This window comes from Heterocephalus glaber, unplaced genomic scaffold, assembly GCF_053883595.1.
Source record: "Heterocephalus glaber isolate CG9 unplaced genomic scaffold, H.glaber_assembly_v1.0 deba00001504, whole genome shotgun sequence".
NCBI lineage: Eukaryota > Metazoa > Chordata > Mammalia > Rodentia > Bathyergidae > Heterocephalus > Heterocephalus glaber.
In genome coordinates, this window is record NW_028258324.1 from 31,198,524 (window position 1) to 31,222,323 (window position 23,800).

A 23,800-nucleotide genomic window follows, 5' to 3' on the forward strand; every position below is an offset into this window, starting at 1 on the left:
GTGGGGACTCATACAGGTCCCACCCAGGTAGTGTGCCAAATAGTGTCTTTTGATCTGATTAGAAGAGATTGTCACACATCTACTTTAACATTGAGTCATCATGTTGACATAGTATCAGCTTTTATAAATCAAAACACAGGATTTTTAGAAAAGTAAATTTACAAAGAAAATTCCATTCTCTGTAGTCTGTCTTAAATTCTAAGACATTCTAAACAACAGTGACAGTTTGAAATGCATCAGACATGTGATCGTGGTCACTTTGTTGACACTGCTGCAGTTTTGTGGAGGCTTTGTTGGTTGTTTCAGAATTCACAGCACTTGTTCTTCTCCAAGTTCACCTTACTGTACTCTGTTTACACCCCTCCTTGTCACCCATCACCTGTGGATGACATGTGGGAAGTTATCTCCTGCACAAACACAGTCACGAGGTCTTAATGATGGGGATACAGCCTGAGAAGTGCCAGGTTAGGTAATTTTGTTGTGCAAACACCGTGAAGTGGCTTTACACTGAGTAAAACAGCTGCAGCATCTATCTCCAGGTGATATGATCTTCTAGGACCACCGTCTTATATGTGGCCCATAATGGACTCAAACATCAATGTGCAGCACATGACTAAAGTGAGAAACTTGAAGTTTAGGAAATTTAATTGATTTTTTTTACCTCAGCATTTATTGTGTCTGAGAATAGAACACAGCTAGGCCAGCAAAACCAAATTTTGAGATAATTATTTGAACAGAACAAGACTAAAATCTAACACAACATGTTGTGTGGTGTTGGCTATTTATGCCATGATTTTCCAAGACCTCTCAGCTTTTTGAGTCATAGACTCCTTTGACATTCCAAGTAAAGCTGTAGTCTTTTTTCCCCAGAAAATTCATATAGGTACAAAATTTTAGCATATGGACTCCAAGTAATTATGCCTGTTGTTGAGGGCATAATCCAGGATATTTCAGTCTGCTTTTATATCCATTAGTAGGTCATGAAATTGATTTTTAAATCGTGAGTGGAGTTTATAAAAAAATAAAATGGAATAGAATATGAGGTAGATGATAAGTATGTAGCTCACAGTATGGTTAAATATTGTTTCATAAAAACATTGTTTAATTTATGTGTCCATGTATACTGTTTGCAATATATATATATACATATATATATATATTTCCTAGTAAAAATAATTATGAGAACCACTAATATAAATCCACATATGGTGCACTCTACGCTTCTCATATATAACAATTCTGATGGCCAACTTTCAGATTTATAGGCCTGGTACTCATTCATATATAAGGTACCTAGTGGCTTGCTAATTTCCAATCACCTTGTACTTATAGGTGCTGCCCATTTTTCATGTCAGGATCTGGCCACCCAGGCAAAATCTAAATGTACTTAAAATATTTTCTCTTTAATTTTACCTCATTTGGAAATTTAGTTAAACTTACTAATTGAGATGAACATTTTTAGCCATTAAAATGTATCTGGGGGTTTGAATGTGTTTAGTTTCAAAGTTATATGAACTACTCCAGTATCCCTTAACCAAAAACATGTGGGTTAATTTTTCACTGTGAAATATTTGCATGTGCGTAATGAAATATGGAATCGGGGCCCAAGTCTAAACCTGAAGTCCATTTATATTTCTATCTAACATCTACCTATGTATCTATCTCTATCCTATCCCTATAATATATCTATTATTCTGAAAGTAATTTATGCAATATTTTAAATAATTTTATGAATGAAACAAAGTTTCATGGAGTGGAATTTTTCAATTGTGGTGTCACACTCAAAAAGGTTTTTTGGAGCATTTAGGATTTCAGTTTCAGATTAGGCATGCTTACTCTGTGATTCGGTTTATCCTGAATTGACCTTCTTTGACATGATTTAGCCACTTAAGTAACTCTTACTTTATATGAATTATCAGTTAGTCCTTGGAACAACCTTTTAATATAGTTGGTGTTATCACAGTTTTACAGGTGAGAAAACTGAGGCTTATATGGGGCCAGTGACTTTCCCAAGGTTAGATAACTAGTATAAGACAGATCTGGAATTTGAAAACAGGCTGACTTCACTCTGAAGTCTTACTTCATTCTCATGTATAATTTTGTTTTCAGCATTGTTAAGTTTTCTGAGAGTAAAGGGAAATAGATGAACATTGGTTTTGCTCTGTTTTAGCTCAATCAATTGAATTTGTTTGTTTTTACTTCATTATAGACTATCTGTCAAAAAACACCTAAGGATTCTCCAAAGTATGAAGTCTGCAAAAGGGCCTTAAAGGAAGTAAGCAAGGTAACTGTTGAACAGCTCATGAGAAAGTAAACCATGCAGAAACCCTGGAGAAGAGTGTGTCCTGGTTTGTTGCAGATGAATGCTAAGTTCTCAGTCATTTAAATGCAGGGCATTCTTGGGGTGTTGAAAAGCAGAACAATACTTGTGCAAATGAAATGGGTATTTTTATTCTTTCAAACTGTCTTGTGTTAAAGACCTATAGATATTTTATTTTCTTTTGGCGTATGAATGGTTTAGTCATTCTCTTCTGAATAAATATTTACTGAGTATCAGCTACTGTGCCAGACACAGTGTCAGCCCCTGAAAATACGGTGATGAATCAGACAGGTGTGGTAACTGCACTCGTGGTATGTGCAGTGTAAAGAGGAAGGCAGACATTAAACAGAATTATAGTAAAGCATGATGAGTGACATGATAAGGAAGTACAAAATGGTGTTTAACGTGAGACCCACAGCAAGAGCAGCTGTGAGCCAAGAACTGGAAAAGAATGTCTTAGCAATGTGTAGACCCCAAAAGTAGGAAAGTGTTGGAGAATTTGAAGAGGCTAGTCTAAGAGAGACAGTACTGAAGAGCCAGTTTTGTGGGGCCCTGTTACATATTATAGGAAGTTGAGGACTGTATCCTCAGATGACGTGGAAGCTATAAATTCATGTGTTATGAAGATGGCAGTGGAGATGGGTCCAGCTATGAATGCAATTACAGAGCCAGTTATAGTCGATCAGGCCAGACATGAGGGGCCTTGAGAGATAGACCTATATGTTAGGTAGATAGGCTTGGAGATTGATTGAGTTAGCACACTTAGGGACAGAAGTTAAGGAATAAAGTCTCTGGCTTGGGCAACTGGGTCTTACTTATCTCTAGTAGGAACAGAGAGAGTTGCTGATGAGTTCCATTTTGGACATGCTACAATTAAGATCCTATAAAACATGCAGTTTGGCTTGATAAACAAATCTGGAGCTCAGAGAAGAGACCTGAATTGGAGATATGAATTTGGGAATCATCAGCATATGGGCAATAATTGAAGTTGGGAGAGTGGATGCAATTTCCTAGAGAAGGTACAGAGTGAGAAGAGTAATGGGTGTGAGACAGAACTTGGGGAACACCAATATGGCATAAGCCAGCAGAGAACACTTCAAAACAAAACAAAAGACATGCCAGAGAAAAAGGAGGAAAACCATAATAACCTGGCAAATGAAGACAATCTGATGGTTATCACTGTTGAATGCTCCTGAAAGATAAAGTGAGGTAAGGATTGAAGAGTTCTTTGGGTTTATCATCTGATAGGTTGTATCTTTGAGTGGGTGTAGAAGCCAGGTTGGAGTGTGTTGAGGAATGAGTGGGTGGTGTGAATATGCAGCCTGCCAGCAAAACAGTTGGCTGTTTCAGGCATCAGGCTGGGAGTGGAAAGAGAAAGAGACTGTAGCTAAAAAGGGAAATGAAGAGGGTCTTTATTTGTTTAATGAATTTAAAGATGTGAGTATGCTTAGTTACCATTGGGAAGATGTCACTGAGAGGAAACAATAAAAGGTGCTAAGAGTACTGTATGAGCTACACACCAAAAAGCAAAGACACCACCAGAAGCTTCCTAAAAATCTCTGGTCACTTACCCCTTATATGAATGGGGTACCTTTGTACCACTTTACTATGAGTTTCTTTTAATCAGCTCTAAGTGGACCCATTGTTTTAGTGATCTTTCCCAATAATGATTATGAAACCGTGAGTATTTTGAGCTAGTTGTTTATTCTTCTTCCACACATTTTTGTTTTAAAAAAAAGTATGTCATAGGCCACTTAAATTAATCTCTTATTCCATCTGTGGTCTGCATACCCACTTTAGGAACACAAGGGAAGAAATTTAGCCTGACAAATGTGAGGTTACCGAAGGTCCTACTGCTACTGGGTTTCTCCTTCATGACATCAAATCCTTGCTGTGTCCCTAGAAAAAATGGGTACCCAGGAGGGTCTTTAGGAGAAGCTTTACGGAAGTTCTAAATCTCAGACATAACAGAGTTTGATGAATTTTGCTTCGTTACTACTGAGTCCCAGTGACTGGCTTTATATGAAGGGCAATGTTTCTTGCTCTCTTAAATGTGAGTCTGAATATCAGAATTATATCTCCTATATCTCTACCATCTCCTATTATTATAAGGGAACTGAAATCAATATAGCCAACTCAGAAATTAATTTTTATTTGTGAAGGTTACGAATGGGGCTCAGTAGATTCTGGATAAACTGTCAACATTTTCAATGAGAAATGAATATATAGAGCATTTGTGGTTCACAATTAAAATGTAAAATTTTGTTTGCTTTACCCAAAATCGAAGAATTCCCAGTATTTTGTTTTAGCAAATTAAATTTGGGTTGTTGAGACCCAAGGTTTTAGAACCAGAGTCTACCTAAATCTTGTTAGTCTCTATAGGTAATTACTCATTCTTAGGGAAAAAATAGGTGATACCTTTTTGGTAATTAAAATGCTAATACAATTTAGAGTAATTGCATAGCATAAATAATACATGGAATTGCTCATACATGTTGCTAAGACTGATTTTGACAGTTTACTGAATTTAGGGTGTTAGAAAGAGTTACCGGTGTAATGAAACAACTCAAAAACAAGAAAGATGTTTCTGTTAAATGAAAAATGTCTTTAATCTCTGGCTTTCTGTTAACATACTGGGAGCTTGAGGGAAGGTTCTAAGAATTCTAATAGTTCAACATGCCGTAATGGTCTGCTGAGTAAGAGGTAGTGATCAAGAGATCGTTTTTGGTGGGAAATTACATCTTTTCTACTGTTTTCTTGTGTTTCTCTCTCATGGAAAAAGTACCTGCTATAATTCTCACCTTATCAAAATTCTTATAACTGGAATAATCTCGTAAGCTTTTCTCCTAGAGTAGAGTATCTAGGCAGGATGTTTTTAATCTTCTTCTGCTACATCCCTTCAGTCATTAACAAAATGATAGACAGGTATCAACACTGAAAGACATCTAAGCTATGTTGTTCAGTTAATAAAATTAAAATGCAGAACAATATGGTGATGGTTTAAATCTAGAATGTCCTCTGAAAGTCTTGTGTTCAGAAATGAGGCCTTTGGGCTGTAATTTTGGGGTGCTGTACTTATCAGTGGATTAATCCATTGATGAGTTCATGACTGAATGTGATGTTAGGAAGCTGTGCCTGCTTGGAGGTGAGTCACTGGGAGCATGACCTAGAAGGATGTATTCTTGTCCTTGGCTCTTCCTTTGTCTCTCTGCTTCCTTGCTGCCTCGAAGTGAGCATGTTTCCTCCACTCAGCCATTCTGCCATGCCATTTCTGCCTTGAATCCAGCCAGCCATGGACTGAATTCTCTGAAAACTGTGAGCCAAAATAAATGTCTCCTGCTTTAAATTGGGGTCTGGGTATTGTATCTCAGGAGTGAGAAAGCTAATACAAATACCAATAGTGTAATGACGCTTGATGATTAATAAACATTTAACCTGTACTTGTTATTAATATAAAGAAATAATGCTAGTTATCATATTATCAGTCTTTCAACAATAGCTATGATGAAGTGAGAGTAGTGTAGAAATAGGAAGTAATAAAGCTTTTATTTTTCATGCTCTGTAAGCATGTATTTAGAGTTTAGGCAGATATGTTTTGAAAGTGAATAAAGTAATAAACATATATTACATAAAATTTAAATAAGTAGAAATAAAATTAAAAAATAAAAATAAAAAAGTAGAAATAAAATGTATCAGTAATTGATTGTATCACTCAGATATGACTATTTGTTCTAATGTAGATCCTTCTATTGAGTTTGTATTTCAGTATTAGCAGATAGGAATAAATGTACACCTAAGAATGGGATCCCATGCTACACAGTGCACTTGCAGTTTTAAATAGTGCTGCATTGAACATTGTCTTATGTTTATGATTGTGCTTATCTGATTATTTTTAAAGAATTTCTAGAATTGGGTTTATGGGAAGAAAAATATAAGAATGTTTTAAAGCCCTTGTTTCAGGTGCTAAAGTACCTTCTGGAAAGGTTGCTCCATGCCTATGACCACAAGTATATGAATGTTTGTGTCCTGCTTTACTGTACACCAAATAGCCTTGTGAATTTGAATGATTAGTTTTTTGTTTTAATTTATATTTCTTTACTAGTGGCACTGAGCTTTTTATGTATATTAGGCCTAAAAAAAAAATTGAATGAACTAAATTTAATAAAGTTTTGGCAGATGCTGAAGAAAGGTCTGGCTTTAATATACTAGGGCAGATTTTAATAAAAACAGTAGAGCACACATGCCAAAATTAGTGTTTGTCCCTTCAAGATAGGCATCACAGGGCCGGGGATTTAGCTCAGTGGTTCTGGGGCCTGCCTTGCAAGTGCAAGGTCCTGAGTTCAATCCCTGGTACCAAAGGAAACAACAACAACAAAAAAATAGGCATCACAACTGATGCCATTGATGGTATCAATGCTTAAGCTATTTGAGGGATTGTGGTGTTTTTAACATGTCCTCTGAGACATCTTTGGTTTCTTCAAGATTTGCTCAGTGGTGGCATGACTCCAGCTTTCACTGATGGATTTGGTTTTTGGAAGTTTAAGGAATAAGATGATAATTCAACCTTCATAATTTCATTTTTCACTTTTATTTTTTAAAAGAGATAACTATAAAAGAATTGTTCTTTACTTTTATAAGTGACTTATACACTGCCTTTATTGATGCAGGAATATTTGAGAATGTCTCAATTGTGGTTTAGGCTAGTGCTGTGCATATGGCAGTTTTGTAGTTTCTGCTCTCCAGTCTTCTAGGAAAGTTAAAAGTCCAAGTTGAGCCCTTAAAGTTAAGTGGGTGATATAAATGTAGGTAAGGACTCAGTTGGACAGTGTGGGTCAGAGGGTATTCAGACAGGGGGAAACACACGTGCAAAAGTGCCAAGGCAGGATAGAGCCACATGTTAGGGAAGGCTGAGGCCCATGATGGAGCAATGGGACATTGGAGGTCAGTGACGTGAGCACCTGTCGTGAAGGGTCTTGCTAAGACCTGATTCTGAAAACTTCTGGGAGCCTCTTAAGGATTTTGAACTAAGGAGTTTTCTGACCAGATATGAAATTAGAAAGATGGACATCATGATTTTGGAGTATGCACAGGTTGGAAGTAATGGAGAGAATCAGGAGGCCAAAAATGTAGGCAAAGAGGGCATCTGAGCCAGAGTTCAGGGAGCAGGGCAGAGCACAGAAGTACCTTCAAGGTTGTTTGGGTGCATGGGCAGGGGAGCAGAGCAAAAGAAGAGGTCTGAGTGGAGTAGACCAGGCTTTTGGCTTGGGGAGGAGGAAAAGGAGGAAGAAGATGCTGAGGTAGAGAATATACAGCTGAGGGGTAAAAGAGTGATAAAAGTGATGCTCAAGTTTGGCCATGCTGAATTTAAGACAGCTGTGGGACATCCAAATAGAGATATCATCTAGTTGGTTAGACTTAGAGGCAAGGAGACAGACCAAGTCGAGGAACACAGATTTGGGAACTCTGAATATATACAACAAGAGAAATCATAAAAATATGTTTTGATCAGCAGCTGCCTAATGCAGTGCTTGGATTGCTCCCTGACATGCCCTGTTCCTTTCAGGGTATTCCAATTTCAGGTTACCCCTGACCCCAGCCAGCATATTTTAACTCTTAGCCTTGATCAGCTACAGCCATCAATCAGTTCCTGTATCTGTGAACTCAGGCCACTCAAAGCCAGAGATAAACTGTAACTGAAGATAGGTGTCATCCCCTAAATGAAGCTGTCAAGTGATCAGTTTGAAATTGTGTTAAGTGTCCACAACAGGGAATCGAATAACTATGCTGTGGAAGTCTCTATAATGAAATGAGTAAACTGGATTGTATCACCCCTCTCCTGAGAGCCTGTTGATGGCCTCTCTTTGCCACCTTCATCCTGTGCCACCTTCCTGTATGTCCAGATTTACTTTCATTTGCTAAGTACACACATTTTGCCATCTGTTCCTTTGCTCATGCTGTGCTCTCTGCCTGAACCACTTTATTACTCATAGCCAACCTTCACTTCTCTCTCAGCTTTCAGTGTAAATGACCCCTAGTTCAGGCTTCACCGCTTGTTTATTCTTTTATGATCTCGGAGTATGACTTTTTGTGTATGCCTCTTATCTGTCCCTCCATAAAGTTAGGGATTGTGTGTCTTTTTGTTGTGTTGAAACTCTAACACCTGAAACATAGCAGGCACTAAATAAATTATTCTATTTTCAATAAGAGAAATACTTCTATATTAGTTCTGACTCTAATTACATAACCCCATAGACTGGTGGTTTAAAAAGCAGATATTTATTTCTCAATTTCTGGAGCTTGGAGGTCTAAGATCGAGGTATGGGCAGATCTGTTGTTGGCTGAAGGCCAGTTTCCCAACCTTTAGATGCCTGCTTTCTCATGATACCCTCAAGTGTTGGAGAGAGAGCAGAGAGAGGAACCATCAGTTTTTATGAGGGTGCTATTGTCATTCACGAGGGAGCAACTTTCCTTACTTAATGCCCTCCCAAAGGCCTTACCTGCTAATGCCAGCATATTGAGGTTTAGGATTTCGCTTATAAATTTGTGTAACATATACATTCAATCCATAGCAATTGGTTAGTGAAAAAAAGTCACAGACAAGCATAGACCGGCCCAAACATAAAATAAAAATTTCTACAAATATATATGTGTATTTGTACATTCACATAAGATGAGGGAAAAAGATAAAGTCTAGAACTCAACTTGTTTCCAGTTACTGCTAAGTAATAGGAATAGATCAAGATTTTTGTGGCCTTTAAAAAAATCTGTCTCTGTGTTATCATCGTTATTTTATTTATTTACTTTTTACACAGAGCATGTATTATTTACTTAGTAAAGCATGACTTTTTTTTTTTTGATACTGGGATCAAAACTCAGGAACTTGCACTTGCGAGGCAGACGCCGGAACCCCTGAACTAAATCTCCAGCCCAAGCATGACTCTTAAAGATAAAATTTCCAGCCATTATTTTAACAATCACATTTGTCTTTATGGCCAGTGACTCATGTAAGGACCTTTTTTCCAGATAATAAAAAATTGGCAATATAGTTTGTTTTGCTCTAGACTGGTAAACCAAGTAGATGTTAGGTATTCATGAAAGGACTATTGATGTGTTTCCTTTGAAATAATTCAGAATTCAGTGGTTCCAGTTCAACAATTTCGCATAGTCTGCCCATCCTTGAGGAATCACTGACCATCCCATTCCCCTGAAGGCTTCCCTCAACCCTTTCCTGGCTGCAAGCTTTGCACGCAGCGCTGGGCCTGGATTTGGCTTTGAAGTTGGTGGTCTGCCTCCTGCTGCTCTGATTTGGAAGTGGAAGAAGGATGCAACTTGCCTTGGGGTTGGGTGGGGTTCCCAACTATAAAGAGGAGGAAGAGGGGCCAGGAAGGACCCGAAAGGTTAGAGACCAGAGGTGTGAGATGAATGCCTGCATGAGGAGGGCAGAGTATGGGGAGAGTACAAAGGGGGCTTGTGTTTCTAAGTGTTCAGGACATTTTTCTCCTCCTATCTACATCATGACCACAGGAGTTCTACCTGGGTGGTGTGGTGTAACTGTAGAAAAACTGAGATCTGTAACTATCAGAAGTAAGTCCTGGCGCTTCCCAAGTGTTTAATTATTTCCCCGTGAGAGATCCGCATTTGAAAGTGAGGTTTCTCTCCTGGACCTCTTAACCCTCTTTCTCTGTGTTTCCAGTTGGTTCGCCTATGTAATGAAGGAGCCCGAAAGATGGAAAGGACCGAGATGATGTATACAATTAACTCCCAGCTGGAATTTAAAATTAAGGTATCATTGTACTTCTATTGACTACTGCTTTTGCATCTTATCCAAATGAAGGAGGACAGTTGAGGACAACAAAGTGAATAGAAATTTACTTTTCAAAAAAGGGCCATGAATTGAGTGAGATCCAGCAGAGGAGTTGCAGATGCCTCGGGAAATTCTGCTCTTTCTTCTGCCAGACAGAGTGATCTTTTTCCATGCTGTGAAGTCAGGTATTACCTAAGAAGTACATGTTTTTACAGGAAGACCCCAAACTTGGGGAAAGAGGTAATTTAAATACAGTAGAGGAATTTTGGTGTTAAAAAGAGGGTGTTTCTCCAGTATTATCAAAATATCTCACAAAACAATGAAATCCCATGAGCTGGATCAGAGTGTTCTAAATCAAATGACACCTTTTTTTTGTTGTTTGCAGGAAAAGTTGTTAATGGACAGTTTTTCTAAGTTTGTTTGTCTCCTGTGACTGTTTTTTGAGTATGTGCTGCCTGTTAGTGCTTGCTACTCACCAGATGACAGGAGAACAAAGAAGAAAATATTGACAATTAATGGCAAATCTAGCTCTCAGCCAGTTCTGTTGGTTCACAGCAGAGTTCTTCTTTTTTTTTTTTTTTTTGGTACCAGGGATCAAACTCAGGTCCTTGTGCTTACAAGGCAGGATGCAGAACCACTGAGCTAAATCCCCGTCCCTACAGCAGAGTTCTTAATGGATATGAATGCTGACAGTTGTGATTCTATGAGTACTAACTCTTATAACACAAATTTAATTACGCAAATTGTAATGATTGATCATATATTTTCCTGGTAAAAGTGTTCTTTCTGACTTATGCGGTGTAATTATAGTGACCAGCAGTACTTAATGAAGAGTCTGTGCAGGGAGTAGAATTTGCAGACCATTGATATAGTACAACTATGCCCTTTTATTTTATAAATGGGGAAAATTAACCTCTGGATAATTATTGAGAGTCACTGGAATAGTGATGGTACAATAAGAACTAGTATCTAGGCATCCTGACTTGTGGGTCAATATAACACTTTCTGTGACACCCTGCCTGTAATGATTTAGATGAAGAAACATGACTCGTAAAACATGAGGGGTTAATTCACACCACTTAGAAATGCTCATTAGTACTAGTTAGAAATTGTAGGATCTTATGACACTTTATAGGTAACAATGGACATCTTTATTCATTTTAAAGATGACAAAATTGAAGTTCAAAGAGATTAGGTGATTTGTCCAAGCATATGCATTCTTGAAACAAGTTTCCTGAGCATCTTCTTTGTGGAAGGTGGTGGAAGAACAACATGATCCCTATTTTCATGGAGCTAACAGTCTAGTAGATCAGTGCTGAAAATCAAAGGTGTCAGCCAAGTCCGCAGCTGTTACAATAGGTGGAAGACCTTGAGAACAATGGAAATGGGAAGAAGGTGGACAGCTCTCAGAGTTGGAGCAGCTAGGCAAGGCTTCATAAGAGATGTATTTTTCAGCTGATCCTTGAGAAGTGAGTTAGGAAGGGTCTTCTAGGAGTAAAGAACAGGACCACATGTAGAGGAAGTGCGTTCCACTGCTGTAGTCTACAGTTGTAGGCATTTAGTGCAGATAAACTTGGGGTGCAAAAGGAGCTGTAAGCAGAAGCTTATGGATATTCCATTTGTGAAGTAGAGGAGCTGAATAAGATCATTTGGGACCCATTGAAAACTTCTAAGTGGGAAAGTGACAAAATCAGGTGTGTGTTTAGTGAAAATGACTTTACCAGTTTGAGAAAGCCTTTTTCAACTTATTTCAAATCCAGAAGTCATCAAAAGGAAAAATGTTAATTTTATCTATATGAACATTTAAAAAAATTTCTCTCTAGGAAAAAAAGATCATAAAAGTAAAAAGACAAGTAGCAAACTGGATAGAAATGGTTACCACTTACATAAAGATAGTTAAAATCTCCATTTTATACAATTGAATAGGAAAAAGATAAAAAACCCCCTAGAAAGTTGCAAGTTAAAGAAAACTACCGACAGAGAAAGAAATACAAATGACAATTAAATATTAGAAAAGATACTTTTTCACTCAGAAAAATATTACTAATTGAAATTAAGATAATGAATTTCACATTTTAGATTTATAAATGATACAAAAATTTGAGAACACGTCTTATTAGTAAAATCATACAACACATTGACAAGGCAATTCTGTATGTTGCTTGCAGAGAAGACCTCACTGGAAGGCAATTTGGAAATTGCTATCAAAATTACAAATGCGAAGTACCCCAACCCAATGATTTTCCTTCTAAGAAATTATTCTGTGCACATCAATGTAGAAAATAACACACACAATTATTCATGTAGTATTTGTAATAGAGGAAGGTTACAGGATAGTACCAAAAGATTGTAGTACTACTCAACTTTAAAAAAAAAAAGATGGTGAGTTTTAGGTATCTATATGGAAACTCTCTTATTTATTGTTAAATGAAAAAATAAGATTAGATGTTAAATATAAAACTTTCTCTGCCTAAGATATCTCTAGTAAGGTGCAGGGCTGGAGGATCCTCCATGAACGTCCTTAATAACCAGTTTTGAAAAGTTTGGAGTTAGCAATAATCTTGCATTTTCCTTTTTGAATTAGTATGCAACTAATGAGCAACTTATAAAATTTTTTAAAAAATTGAAATCTTGGCTGGGGATTTAGCTCATTGGTTTCGCCGCCTGCTGCGCAAGCACAAGGACCCGAGTTCAATCCCTGGTACCAAAAAAAAAAAAAATTGAAATCTTTTCTTCACTTTCTCATTTCCTCCCTAATATCTTCAATTTCCTTTAGCTCTTTGTAATCATCATTCCCTGAAAAGGATGACATTTGGTTCTACCACATTACTACATTTATATTTTGTGTGTCCAAGAACTTTTGTTTAGTTGATGGATATAGATTTTTTTTAAAAAATCAGACTATTGGGCCGGGGATTTAGCTCAGTGGCACTGCGCCTGCCTCACAAGCACAAAGTCCTGAGTTTGATCCCCAGTACTGCAGGGGGAAAAAAAACATACAGAGGTAATTTAGAGAATGTGAAACACAGAGGTGACTGATTCGATATATAGATACTGGGCTGGGGATTTAGCTCAGTGGTTCTGCCGCCTGGCTCGCAAGTGCAAGGGCCCGAGTTCGATCCCCGGTACCAAAAAAAAAAAAATCAAACTATTGGCAGTGAGCATTTCTGGTAATTCCCCTCACCCCCTAAAAAAGAAATACAAGCTTACCTCAAGGTTAAGGATTATTCTGTGGTTTTGAGTTTTTAAATTGGCTTAATACAAAACTGAATAAAGAAAAAACAGTAAGTAATTTCTTGGATATAGTCTTTCCTATGAGATTATGATGGATTATTTTAGAATAACCTCATTTTCGTTGCCAAAAAGTGCATAATGCTTTCAGGGACAGACTTATATGAGGAAAATTATCATAAACTGGAAACAGGTGTTCCCACAAATATGACTAAGGATATGAATAGGAAGACAAAATGTAAGGCCTTGAAAAAGCCTTTCTTAGCTCATTAAGTAAATGAAGACTTGTACATTTATCTGTTGGTAACTGTAGTTACCTATGCATTTCTGTATGTTTATATTGTGGTTTGAAATATTTTAAATAGCAACCATTGGCACCGATAGATTTCATTTCATTACATTTCATTACTTTTCAACTTTGAATGACTTGATTTCAGTTTTCTTTGTCAGTTAAGAGTTGATCGCAGGGAATTTAGCTCAGTGGCGTCACGCCTGCCTGGCAAGCACAAGGTCCTAAGTTCGATCCCTGTAACAAAAAAAAAAAAAAGTTGATGAAAGGTTCAGAACTTTATGACCCACTAATATTTTCTCATTGAGTTTTAGTTTCATGCCAGCAAGTTAATGGTTTTTTATATAGGAAATAAGTTTTTATCTTTAATTTTCTTGAATCTGCTATATTTCTGTAATTACATTCTGCTGTTACACAACTATAAAATAATAATGCATATCATAGTATATATTGTGTTTAAATGTAATTCTTACATTTCTCTTTCTATAATCTTAGAAATACTTTAGCTTTGGGGACTGAGTTTTTCTCTTTCTCTTTTGTTCAGCCTTTTCCTTTAGTCTCCTCCTCCCGGTGGTTGGTGAAAAGAGGTGAATTGACAGCCTATGTAGAAGACACTGTGCTTTTCTCGAGGAGGACATCCAAACAGCAAGTGTACTTTTTTCTGTTTAATGACGTCCTCATTATCACCAAGAAGAAGAGGTAAGCCTTCCTCTGGTGTTGTTGGGTGGACCTCTCAGTTTTAAAGCTCTTTAATTCAAATGCCCATTAGGGTGGTCACCTTTAAAACCTTGAGGGTTGGGATTTAGCTCAGTGGTGCCACCCCACCTGCCTTGCAAGCACAAGGTCCTGAGTTCCATCGCTGGTACAAAAAAAAAAACCCTTGAGATATTAGACACATAGTATCTATACATTGGGGTTTTTTTGGTCGGGGGGACCGGGGATCAAACTTGGGCCCTTGTGCTTGCGAGGCAGGCGCCAGAACCACTGAGCTAAATCCCCAGCCCGGTATCTATACATTGAATCAGTCACTTCTGTGCTTCACATTCTGTAAATTACCTCTGTATTTTTTTTTTCCCCCTGCAGTACTGGGGATCAGACTCAGGACCTTGTGCTTGTGAGGCAGGCACTGTGCCACTGAGCTAAATCCCCAGCCCAATTACCTCTGTATTTAAGACTGGAATCTTTATCAGCCTCATAATTCTTGTCAACCTCTATGGAGTTTTATCGTATGCAAATGACTACTAAGCATTTTATACATGGTTATCATGCTATTCTCTTGACATCCTGGGAGGCATCATTTTCAAAATTCCCTTTCACTGCTTTTCACACTTCTTCTGTCATAGAACTTGTATATAAAACAGATTAAATGGTTAAAAAGAGGCTGGGGGTAACTCCAGTATTCCTTGTAATTTAATTTAAAATCCACAATTCTTAATGATTGTTATTCTACAAAGTTCATCAAGGCCTGGGGAGATGTTAACCATCCTCCCATGTGAAGTGGACCCTTGACTTACAAACTCGATCAGTTCCCAAGGGCTGGTTGTAACGCAAGCTGGTTGTAAGTCAGTACAGCTGAGACCTGGATGTTTACCTGGGTACATGCTATCGATAACAAGAGGCAGATGAATTTTCCACTAACCTAATTAACCCAAGTTGTTCATATGTCAAGCTGGTTGTAACTTGAAGGTTCACTGTACAAAAGAAGGGAAATATTTTAAATATTTCATGTCTTTTTTACAATTAATTCCAAATTGACGGTTGTTTGTATGTCAGGCTGGTCGTAACTTGAGGATCCTCTGTACCTCAGTTGGTTAGCAGTGTTTGAGCCTCTTCCAGCTTCTGCTTGTATATTCAGGTCCAGTTCTGGGAAATGTCTAGGAGGAATACCACAGAAGCCTTTTCTTTATAATATTTGTGCTCTCAAACTGTTCCTGCTCTTAAAACACACACACACACACACACACACACACACACACACACACACACACACACACACACACACACACACACACACACCCCTCCCTCCTCATCTCTCTTTCTCTAGGGAACATTCTATATTAAATGTACCCAACACACACGGTTGTAAAATATTTTTCTGATGATCCTGCCTAAGTATTTCATCGTTTCTAGAATATGGATTTAGAGTAACAACATAAATCTGTGGTGTGTTTTTTCTTAGATGAAGGAAATAATGGAAGGCTGACTTGATGGCATGTGATGTAGTAGGGGTAATTCACAGGGTACATTTTAGGCCAACTGGATGGAATGTAGAAACAGACCCCTGAGAAAACACAAAGTAAATGTCCTTTATCATGAAAAATTTCTGTCAGTGCTACTTCTAAGTTACTTTGTAGCTTGAGAATTCAAATTAAATTGAAACAGGTTGAGTTTTTCTTTGTAATCAAAGCGTATTGAGATGTTCAGTCACTTAGCTGTCTAGGTAAAATGAAAACTTTGTATGGTTGTCTCTGAAAAGCCATATTGTGGCTATGAAAAATATATAAAGATACCAATAATTATTTTCATACTTAGGAAAATAGTATTTCCATATCTCCAAGGAGAAATTGTTTCTTACCTGAGGAACTCTAAATAGTTCTAGTAGCTAATAATTTTATAAGTAAAGATTGGACAGATATTACAATTTTTTATTTTAGGTTTTGTTGGTTTCCCTTGGTTTTCTTTAAGATGTTTTGTTTTTATGAGAAAGTAATTATATAGTCTCTTCAAATGCTGGAACTCTTGATTTTAACATCTTCCAGCTGTTGAAATATTTGCTTTGTCTAAATGAACCAAAAGCTTTAACTAATCTCTTGACTTAAATAATAAATTACACACTGACAGTACCAAACTAGTTAAATATTAATGTAGTTTTGATTATGATGACTTTGGCAGCTTGATGAAAACGTTAAGAATATACAATTTTTATTCCTGAGCTTGCACAGAACAAGGTAATACATATAGACTTCTGAAAGTTAAAGCTAAGGTATTTGCCATCTTACCTAGCAGTGTATATTATTCTCCACAGATGGTTTTGCCATTCCATTTTACATTTCTCTCCCAGCTATCCCACATTTATTGCTCAGGTATGTTTTAACTTATATTCTTATTAACAGAAAGAGCAAGATAATACAGCTCCAACTGAGAAGGTAACCTGAGTCCCTAAATTTACTTTTACCACAGCTGAGATTAACTTGCCTTATCAATTAGTTCATCATACTTCAGGGTGCTCTTAATGAAGAAAAATAGCATGGGAGGCTTAACATGTTTATGATCTGAATATGTGGTAAAGACAACAGCAGACCATAGAAACTTGATAAACAAAGTGAATTAAAAATGTACGGTATGGGGCCGGGGATTTAGCTCAGTGGTTCTGCCGCCTGCCCCACAAACGCAAGGCCCCAAGTTCAATTTGCCGGTACCAAATAAAAAAAAAAATGTACAGTATGCACAACTATATTTACATGATAGCTTCAAGGAGGCAAATGCAAATGCTTTGCATGCCAGAGGCAGCAGCAGAGCAGATACAGCAGCTTAGAGTAAGGCAATAATTTAAATTTGGGTAGAAGGTGCAGATAAGGGATCTTTACCTGTTCTAGCTCTTTAGAACTCATACACACAGCCACTGCCTGATAGTAATTCCACAGTCCAATCAAGGAGCTTAGCTGTTGGGTCTCCAGTGCTTTTCAGCTTCAGGGAGGTTTCCTAGCTACTGGGAGTGTCTCCTTAAGAGGTCAGCTTGCTCTCCCTCTTCCAGTCCAGACTGGCAGGTGGTTTGGAAAGCTGAGTACACTTTATAAATTGCTCAGCATATGGCCTCTCAGCTCTCCAGAACATTTATGTTCTAGTGTGTGCAGAGCTGGGCTTGGTTAGCAGCTATAGGGGTCTCTTCAAGGTCAGAGAGTTTTGCTTTTCTTAGAATATTAGAAGAAAGTTTCAAGTTTTCATTAGCTCTGAGCTGCTTGTGAGTCACTCTGCTTTTACCAAATTTCAATGCGAACACATGTTTAGTTCACATACTCTCAATGAGAAAGTGAATTTTTGGTATTTGGAGCTGTAACTAGGAGCTCCATGGGTACTACTAGAGCAGATTTCTCACCCTCAGGACGTTGGCGTTGGGTCTGACGGTGGTCGGCTGTGGGTGGCTGTCTGCACTCTGTAGAGGGTTTCAGCAGCATCCCTGAGCTCTACCCAGTGTTTGCTAGTAGTACCTTTCCCCAGTTGTAACAACCAAAAATGTCTCCAGGCATTGCCTAATGTCCCTGTGGGGCAAAATCGCTCCCAGCCGAGAACCACTTTTAGAACGATAGCAGACTGTAATCCAGCTTTACCTTCAGAGTAGTGAAGGTGTGGGTGACTGTCAGACTTGACCTAGCAACCATAGCAATACTGCATTATGAAAACAACAGACTGATGAGTTGTACTCATAGATGAATAAACACTAACTTATAATATCCACTCTGTGCCTAACTTATTATAGTGATTTAATTGTCAACTACACCCACATATACAGCATTATGGGTTAAGTACTATTGTTCCTAGTTTTGAAATGCAAAAACAGAGTCTAAGACCTAATTAGGTTCAAATTTGTGTAAAGCAGCTGTCTCGTTATTATTATTCTCTTTTGGTGCCTTATAATCTCCCTCCCAATTTTGCCTGAAGCTGAGAGCAAACTTTTTGTCCTTGTTTTAGTTTCTTACAGCCACTGTATCAAAATACCACAAACTGAATTACTTAAAAAACCAGAAATTTATTTTCTCATAGTTCATGAAGTCAGAAGTTCTGTTGTTTCCAGGATCACACACTTTCAGAAGGCTCTAAGAAAGAATTTATCATTGCCTCTTCCAGGTCCTGGTAGCCCCTTGGGCTTGTGGCAGCAGCATCACACCAGCCTCTGCCTCTGTCTCCATAAGGCCTTCTCTTCTGTGTCTCCAAATCTCCTGCCCTCTGTAAAGGCATCAGTTATTAAATGTAGGCTCAACTTTAATTCCACTGTGACCTTAACTTAATTACATCTGCACCAACCTCATATCCAAATAAGGTAACTTCTAGGTATTGGGGGATTAGGACTTCATTCTTTTGTGGAGGATGCAGTTCAATCCACTCTACTCCCCAGCCCGTCACCATTACCTCACTTAAACACATAATTAAGAAATATGCAGCTAGTTCAGGAATGCACGTTTTTAAACATTAACTCATGCCAGTTTTATTAGATTTTTGTATGTCATGTGATGACTTGAACACCTTTATTTGAGGGACTCAGGTTACTGTCCTATAGTATCTTCTCCATCAAATCGATTCCTCCTCCAGGATCCAGGATTTATTCTCTCCTTAGTGAAATGTACATCCATCTGACCGGATGCTCCACAGCAAGCCTGCCTCTTCTTCTTCCTTGCTGTGCTCCCATATCCATCCAGGAAGTCGCCAGTCTTCAAAGCAGCTCACAAAATTGCATTTCTCCCTCTCAGTGCCACTGCCCTTGTACCAGCTCCTTTGAGGTCTCCCTGTAAGACATTCCTAAGTGGATTCATGCTCTTACTCCTCAATTTATTTTCTAGTCCATAACCAAAGTATGCCTTTTTTTTTTTTGGTACCGGAGATCGAACTCCGGTCCTTGAGCTTGCGCAGCAGGCGGCGAAACCACTGCGCTAAATCCCCAGCAAAAGTATGCCTTTTAAAAGACACATTTTCTCAGTATGTCTTTTGCTGAACTTACCCATAATGCCTCACTGAACACCACCCTCTTCGTTTTTCTGATTCCTTACCATACCAGGAAATGCTTTCCCTCTCTCCTAACCTCACTCTACCTCAGACCTTTTCTAGGAAAAGTCCTTTTCGTCTTTTAGGTCTAAGATTAATTCCCTCTTTTGCTAGGAATTTTTTTTTCTTCTGGGAATTTTTAATCCAGTTCTCTGGAATGGGTTTATTTCTGTGCCCTGTGGTCCTATAAAACTACGTGACTTCTTTGCCATACCATTTGATATTAACCTTGTGTCCGTGTATGTTTTGTTGACCTTTGAATCTCCAAACACACTTAGCTCATAATAATTATTTAATAAATATTTCTTGAAAGGGAACCAATCATGTAGCCATCTAAATATAAGCCCTTTGAATGTATGTATTATTCAGTGGGCAGACCTCCTCCCCCTTTCTACCTATGTGCTACAGTTTTCTTGATTTCTCTTAATTTTAAAATATACATGATTTTTATGTTCTACTCTCATCTATTTATTTCTAAGTATGCTTTTTTTGAGGGGAAAGGGATACTGAGGATCGAACTCAGGACCTTGTGCTTGCAAGGCAGGCAGTGGAACCACTGAGCTAAATCCCCGGCCCTCTAAAGTATGCTTTTTAATGCTGAAAATATAGATTTAGAATTATCCAGCTCCCCTCAGTTTAGATGACAGAAATTTTGCTGACAGTATCCAGAGCATCATAGTTAGGAGCCAGGTGAATGTCTTCTTCTCTCTATTAGACCTGATTGGGTTGTTGACCTTGACCATGTCACTATCGTAGAGCTTTTTCACAGCCTGCTTAATCTGGTGCTTGTTGGCCTTGACATCCACAGTGAGCTCAGTGTGTTGCCTTCTGTTGCCTTCATGGCAGACTCAGTGGCCAGGGTAGGCTTACTGATGGCATAGTGGTCATGCACTCCTCAAGGGTAATTGAGGTACATTCACAGCTGCAATGTCTTGGGCTCCCAGAGGGTGGATGATGTGTAGATACTCTTTCCACTGTGTCTGTGATTACCTTTCATCTTATCTTCTTGGCATTCTGTGCCTTTGCTATAGCTTAGGTTTTGGAAGGGGCACACACTGGCTTCTTTACTTTCAGAGCCATCTTCATGCAATGCTAAATAAATATTTTTAATGACTTGATTTTGGCAAGAACAAATCTTGGGCTTTGTTTTTTTTTTGGTGCCAGGGATTGAACTCGGGTCCTTGCACTTGCGAGGCAGGCGCCGGAACCACTGAGCTAAATCCCAGGCCCCAATAATTTCCTCTTTTTTTTTTTTTTTTTGGTACCGGGGATCGAACTCAGGACCTTGTGCTTCCGAGGCAGGCAGCAACACTACTGAGCTAAATCCCCAGCCCTTGGGCTTTTTTAATCATTGGCTTCTCACATCCTCTGAGGTTTGACCCACTTATCTGTCAGTGCCACATAACCTCAATTTAAAAAGTATTTTTAAATTTAAATATTTAGATTATTTTGCTGAGCTTCTTTCTAGAAGGATTTTTTTTTTTTTTGCTTTGCTTTTCTATTATTGTATCAACTGATGTTTAAGGCTGCAAGTAAAAGTGTTCTTATAAAAAAATAAGCAATTGAGTGCCCGGGAAGAGCCTCCCCGCCACCATTCCACATTCCTAGGGCAGAGAAGGTGAGCCAATCCCAGCACCCAGGAAGAGGCTCCCCCGATGCCATTTCACGCTCCTAGGGCAGAGAAGGTAAGCCACAAGGGCACCAGAAGCACCCCCCCACCCCCCACGGAAATGAGAAGACACGTAAAAAAGCCTCAAAAATAGACTTCCAGATCACTTACAGCAACCCCAAAGGGAAACTCCATGGAACAATCTGATACTCAACCACCTGGACTCCCTGAACTGGCAACAAAAGAGGATCTGGAAAAAATGAAATCAGAAATAATTTCTCAGATAACAGCAAAGACTGTGCCCATAGTGCAAGACATGATTAATAAATCTAGAGAGGAGACAGATAAAAAAAATAGAAGATCTGAGGAACATGATGGAATCCCAACATAGGAAACAAATGGAATCCATAAAACAGATGCAAACAGATTTCCAGGAGAATAAAAACTCCATCAAGAGTCTACACAGCAGAATGAACCAATGTGAGGACAGAATTTCAGATATAGAAGATAAGATTGCAATTAGTGACCGAGAAAAGAAAATTTGCTTCAAAATTGTAAGGGACCATGAGAAATCAATCCAGCAGCTATTAGATGATGCAAAGAAGAATAACAGAAGGCTGATTGGAGTAAATGAAGAAACAAGAGACAGTGCAGATGACATAAAAAAGCTGTTCACGGAAGTGATGGCAGAGTACTTCCCAAGCAGGGGAAAAGAACTTCACATGCAGGTAAGTGAGGCATATAGGACTCCAAGTAGCCTTGATCAAAAAAACTCTACACATAGACATATAATAGTTAGGATTCCAGAAACCCAATAGAAAAAGTTCTACAAGCAGTGAGAGAAAAGAAACAAATCACATACAAAGGAAAGCCCATCAGAATCACAGCAGACTTTTCAATGCAAACCCTCAAGGCAAGAAGAGCTTGGAGTGATGGATTTCAAGCCCTAAAGGAGAACAGCCTCCAACCCAGATTGATGTACCCTGCAAAACTATCTTTCAAAATTGATGGAGAAATAAGATGCTTTCATGATAAAGAGCACCTTAGTGACTTCATGAATACCAAACCAGCATTCCAAAAAATTTTAGACAATATCCTAGGAAAAGACAATGAGGATCACAACCCCAGGAAGCCCAGCAGAATAAATCTGTTGGGTGTGACAGATTAAATGCAAAGGGGGAGAATCCAACAAAAAGAAAAAGTCATGACAAGGCTTTTAAAACTTTTAACTTCATCTCCCTAATGAGTATGTAATTCAATCTTGTTATTGTTCATGATTAGTATTTTTCTGATTCTAGTTTTGCACACCTTTCCTCGTGCTGTACTGGCTGTTTATCATCTTCTTGTGTCTACTTTTTAATTGGGTTGTCTATTGATGAGCTGTCAGAGTTCTTTATATATTCTGGTCATAGGTTATATGCATTGTAAATATGGTCTGTTTAAGGGCTACTTTTCATTTTAATGATGTCATTTAAATTTCTAAATTTTGATGGAATCTCACTTATCAATTTTTTTCTTTTGTACATGTTTTTAATCCTAGGAAACTCTTGCCTACCCTAAATTCATAAACATTTTCCCTTATAATTTCTTCTTAAAGTTTTATAGTTTTAGTCTTTCATATTTAGGTTCATAGATCCCTTCAAGTTATTTTCCTGTGTGGAAATAAAGGGTTGAGGTTAATTTTTTCTATATGGATACCAGGTGTTCTAGTGCCATTTGCTGAAAACACTATCTCTTCCTCTGCTCTTGAATTGAGTTTACATTCTATAAAATGTTAATGTTAAGTAATCGTTCAAAACTCAGTGGACCATATATGTGTGGTTCTATTTCTAGATTCTCTGTTTTATTCCAATGATCTATATGTCCTTCCTTACACCAACACTGCCTTGATTACTGTAGCTTTAGAAGAAGTCTTAAAATTAGGTACTAAACGTCTTCCAGCACTGTTTTTTTTCTTTTTTTTTTTTTTTTTAACTTTTCTAGGTCCTTTGTACTCCTACATAACTTTTAAATTTCAATATCCAATTCTTCATTTATAGCAAGTATACATAGACCTGAATTTTTATATATACCTTGTGTTTTCTAATCCTGCTAAATTCAAATACAAGTTCTCAGGGCTCCTAGAGATTTCTTAGTATTTTCTCTCTAGATGATCATTTCATCTACATATAAAGATTTTGCTTCTACCTTGCCAATCCTATCCTAATTGTGTCATTTTATTGCCAGACTATTTTGGTTTAGACCTATGTTTCAAAGTTTAATGGACAGATGAAGAGTAAGTATATCTGCCCTTGTTCCCCACCTTAAGGAGAAAGCATTGTATCTTCTCCATTCATATAAGGCATTCTTGCAGGAAGTATGGACTACATGTCTTTCATCTGTTGAGAAGGTTCTGTTCTACTTCTAGTCTCCTGATAGCTTTTACCACGAACAGCTGTAGAATTTAGTCCAATACTTTTTCTCCAACTAGTGACAGGATCATATAGTTTTTCCTTTCCTCTGTTAAAGTGATGACTTTTGGAGGTGGATCTTCCAGTGCCGAACCAACACTGCCATCCCTATAACAAAACCACTTTCTACATACTGCCAGATCTGACTTCTAATACTTTTTTTGGTTAAACAAATTTCTATCTATGTTCATACTTTTTTCTTCTATTATCTTTATCCAGTTTTAGGACTAGAACAATGTTGATTTCCTAATATGAGGGCAGATGTGTTCCTTTTTTGTTTTCTGCTTTAAATGTTTGATATAATTTATCAGTTAAAATGTATACGAGCCTGTTGTTGTCA

The 23,800-nt window shown here is 37.9% G+C and overlaps 1 protein-coding gene across 1 annotated transcript in view; it reads left to right on the forward strand.

The window, feature by feature from the left end:
• Arhgef26 (Rho guanine nucleotide exchange factor 26) overlaps window positions 1-23,800 on the forward strand; it is a 131,922-nt gene that overhangs the window by 75,762 nt on the left and 32,360 nt on the right. The window contains exons 8-10 of the mRNA XM_004834482.4: window positions 2,210-2,284; window positions 10,014-10,103; window positions 14,189-14,343. Coding sequence (XP_004834539.1) covers window positions 2,210-2,284; window positions 10,014-10,103; window positions 14,189-14,343 — 320 coding nt within the window. The remainder of the gene's footprint in view (window positions 1-2,209; window positions 2,285-10,013; window positions 10,104-14,188; window positions 14,344-23,800) is intronic.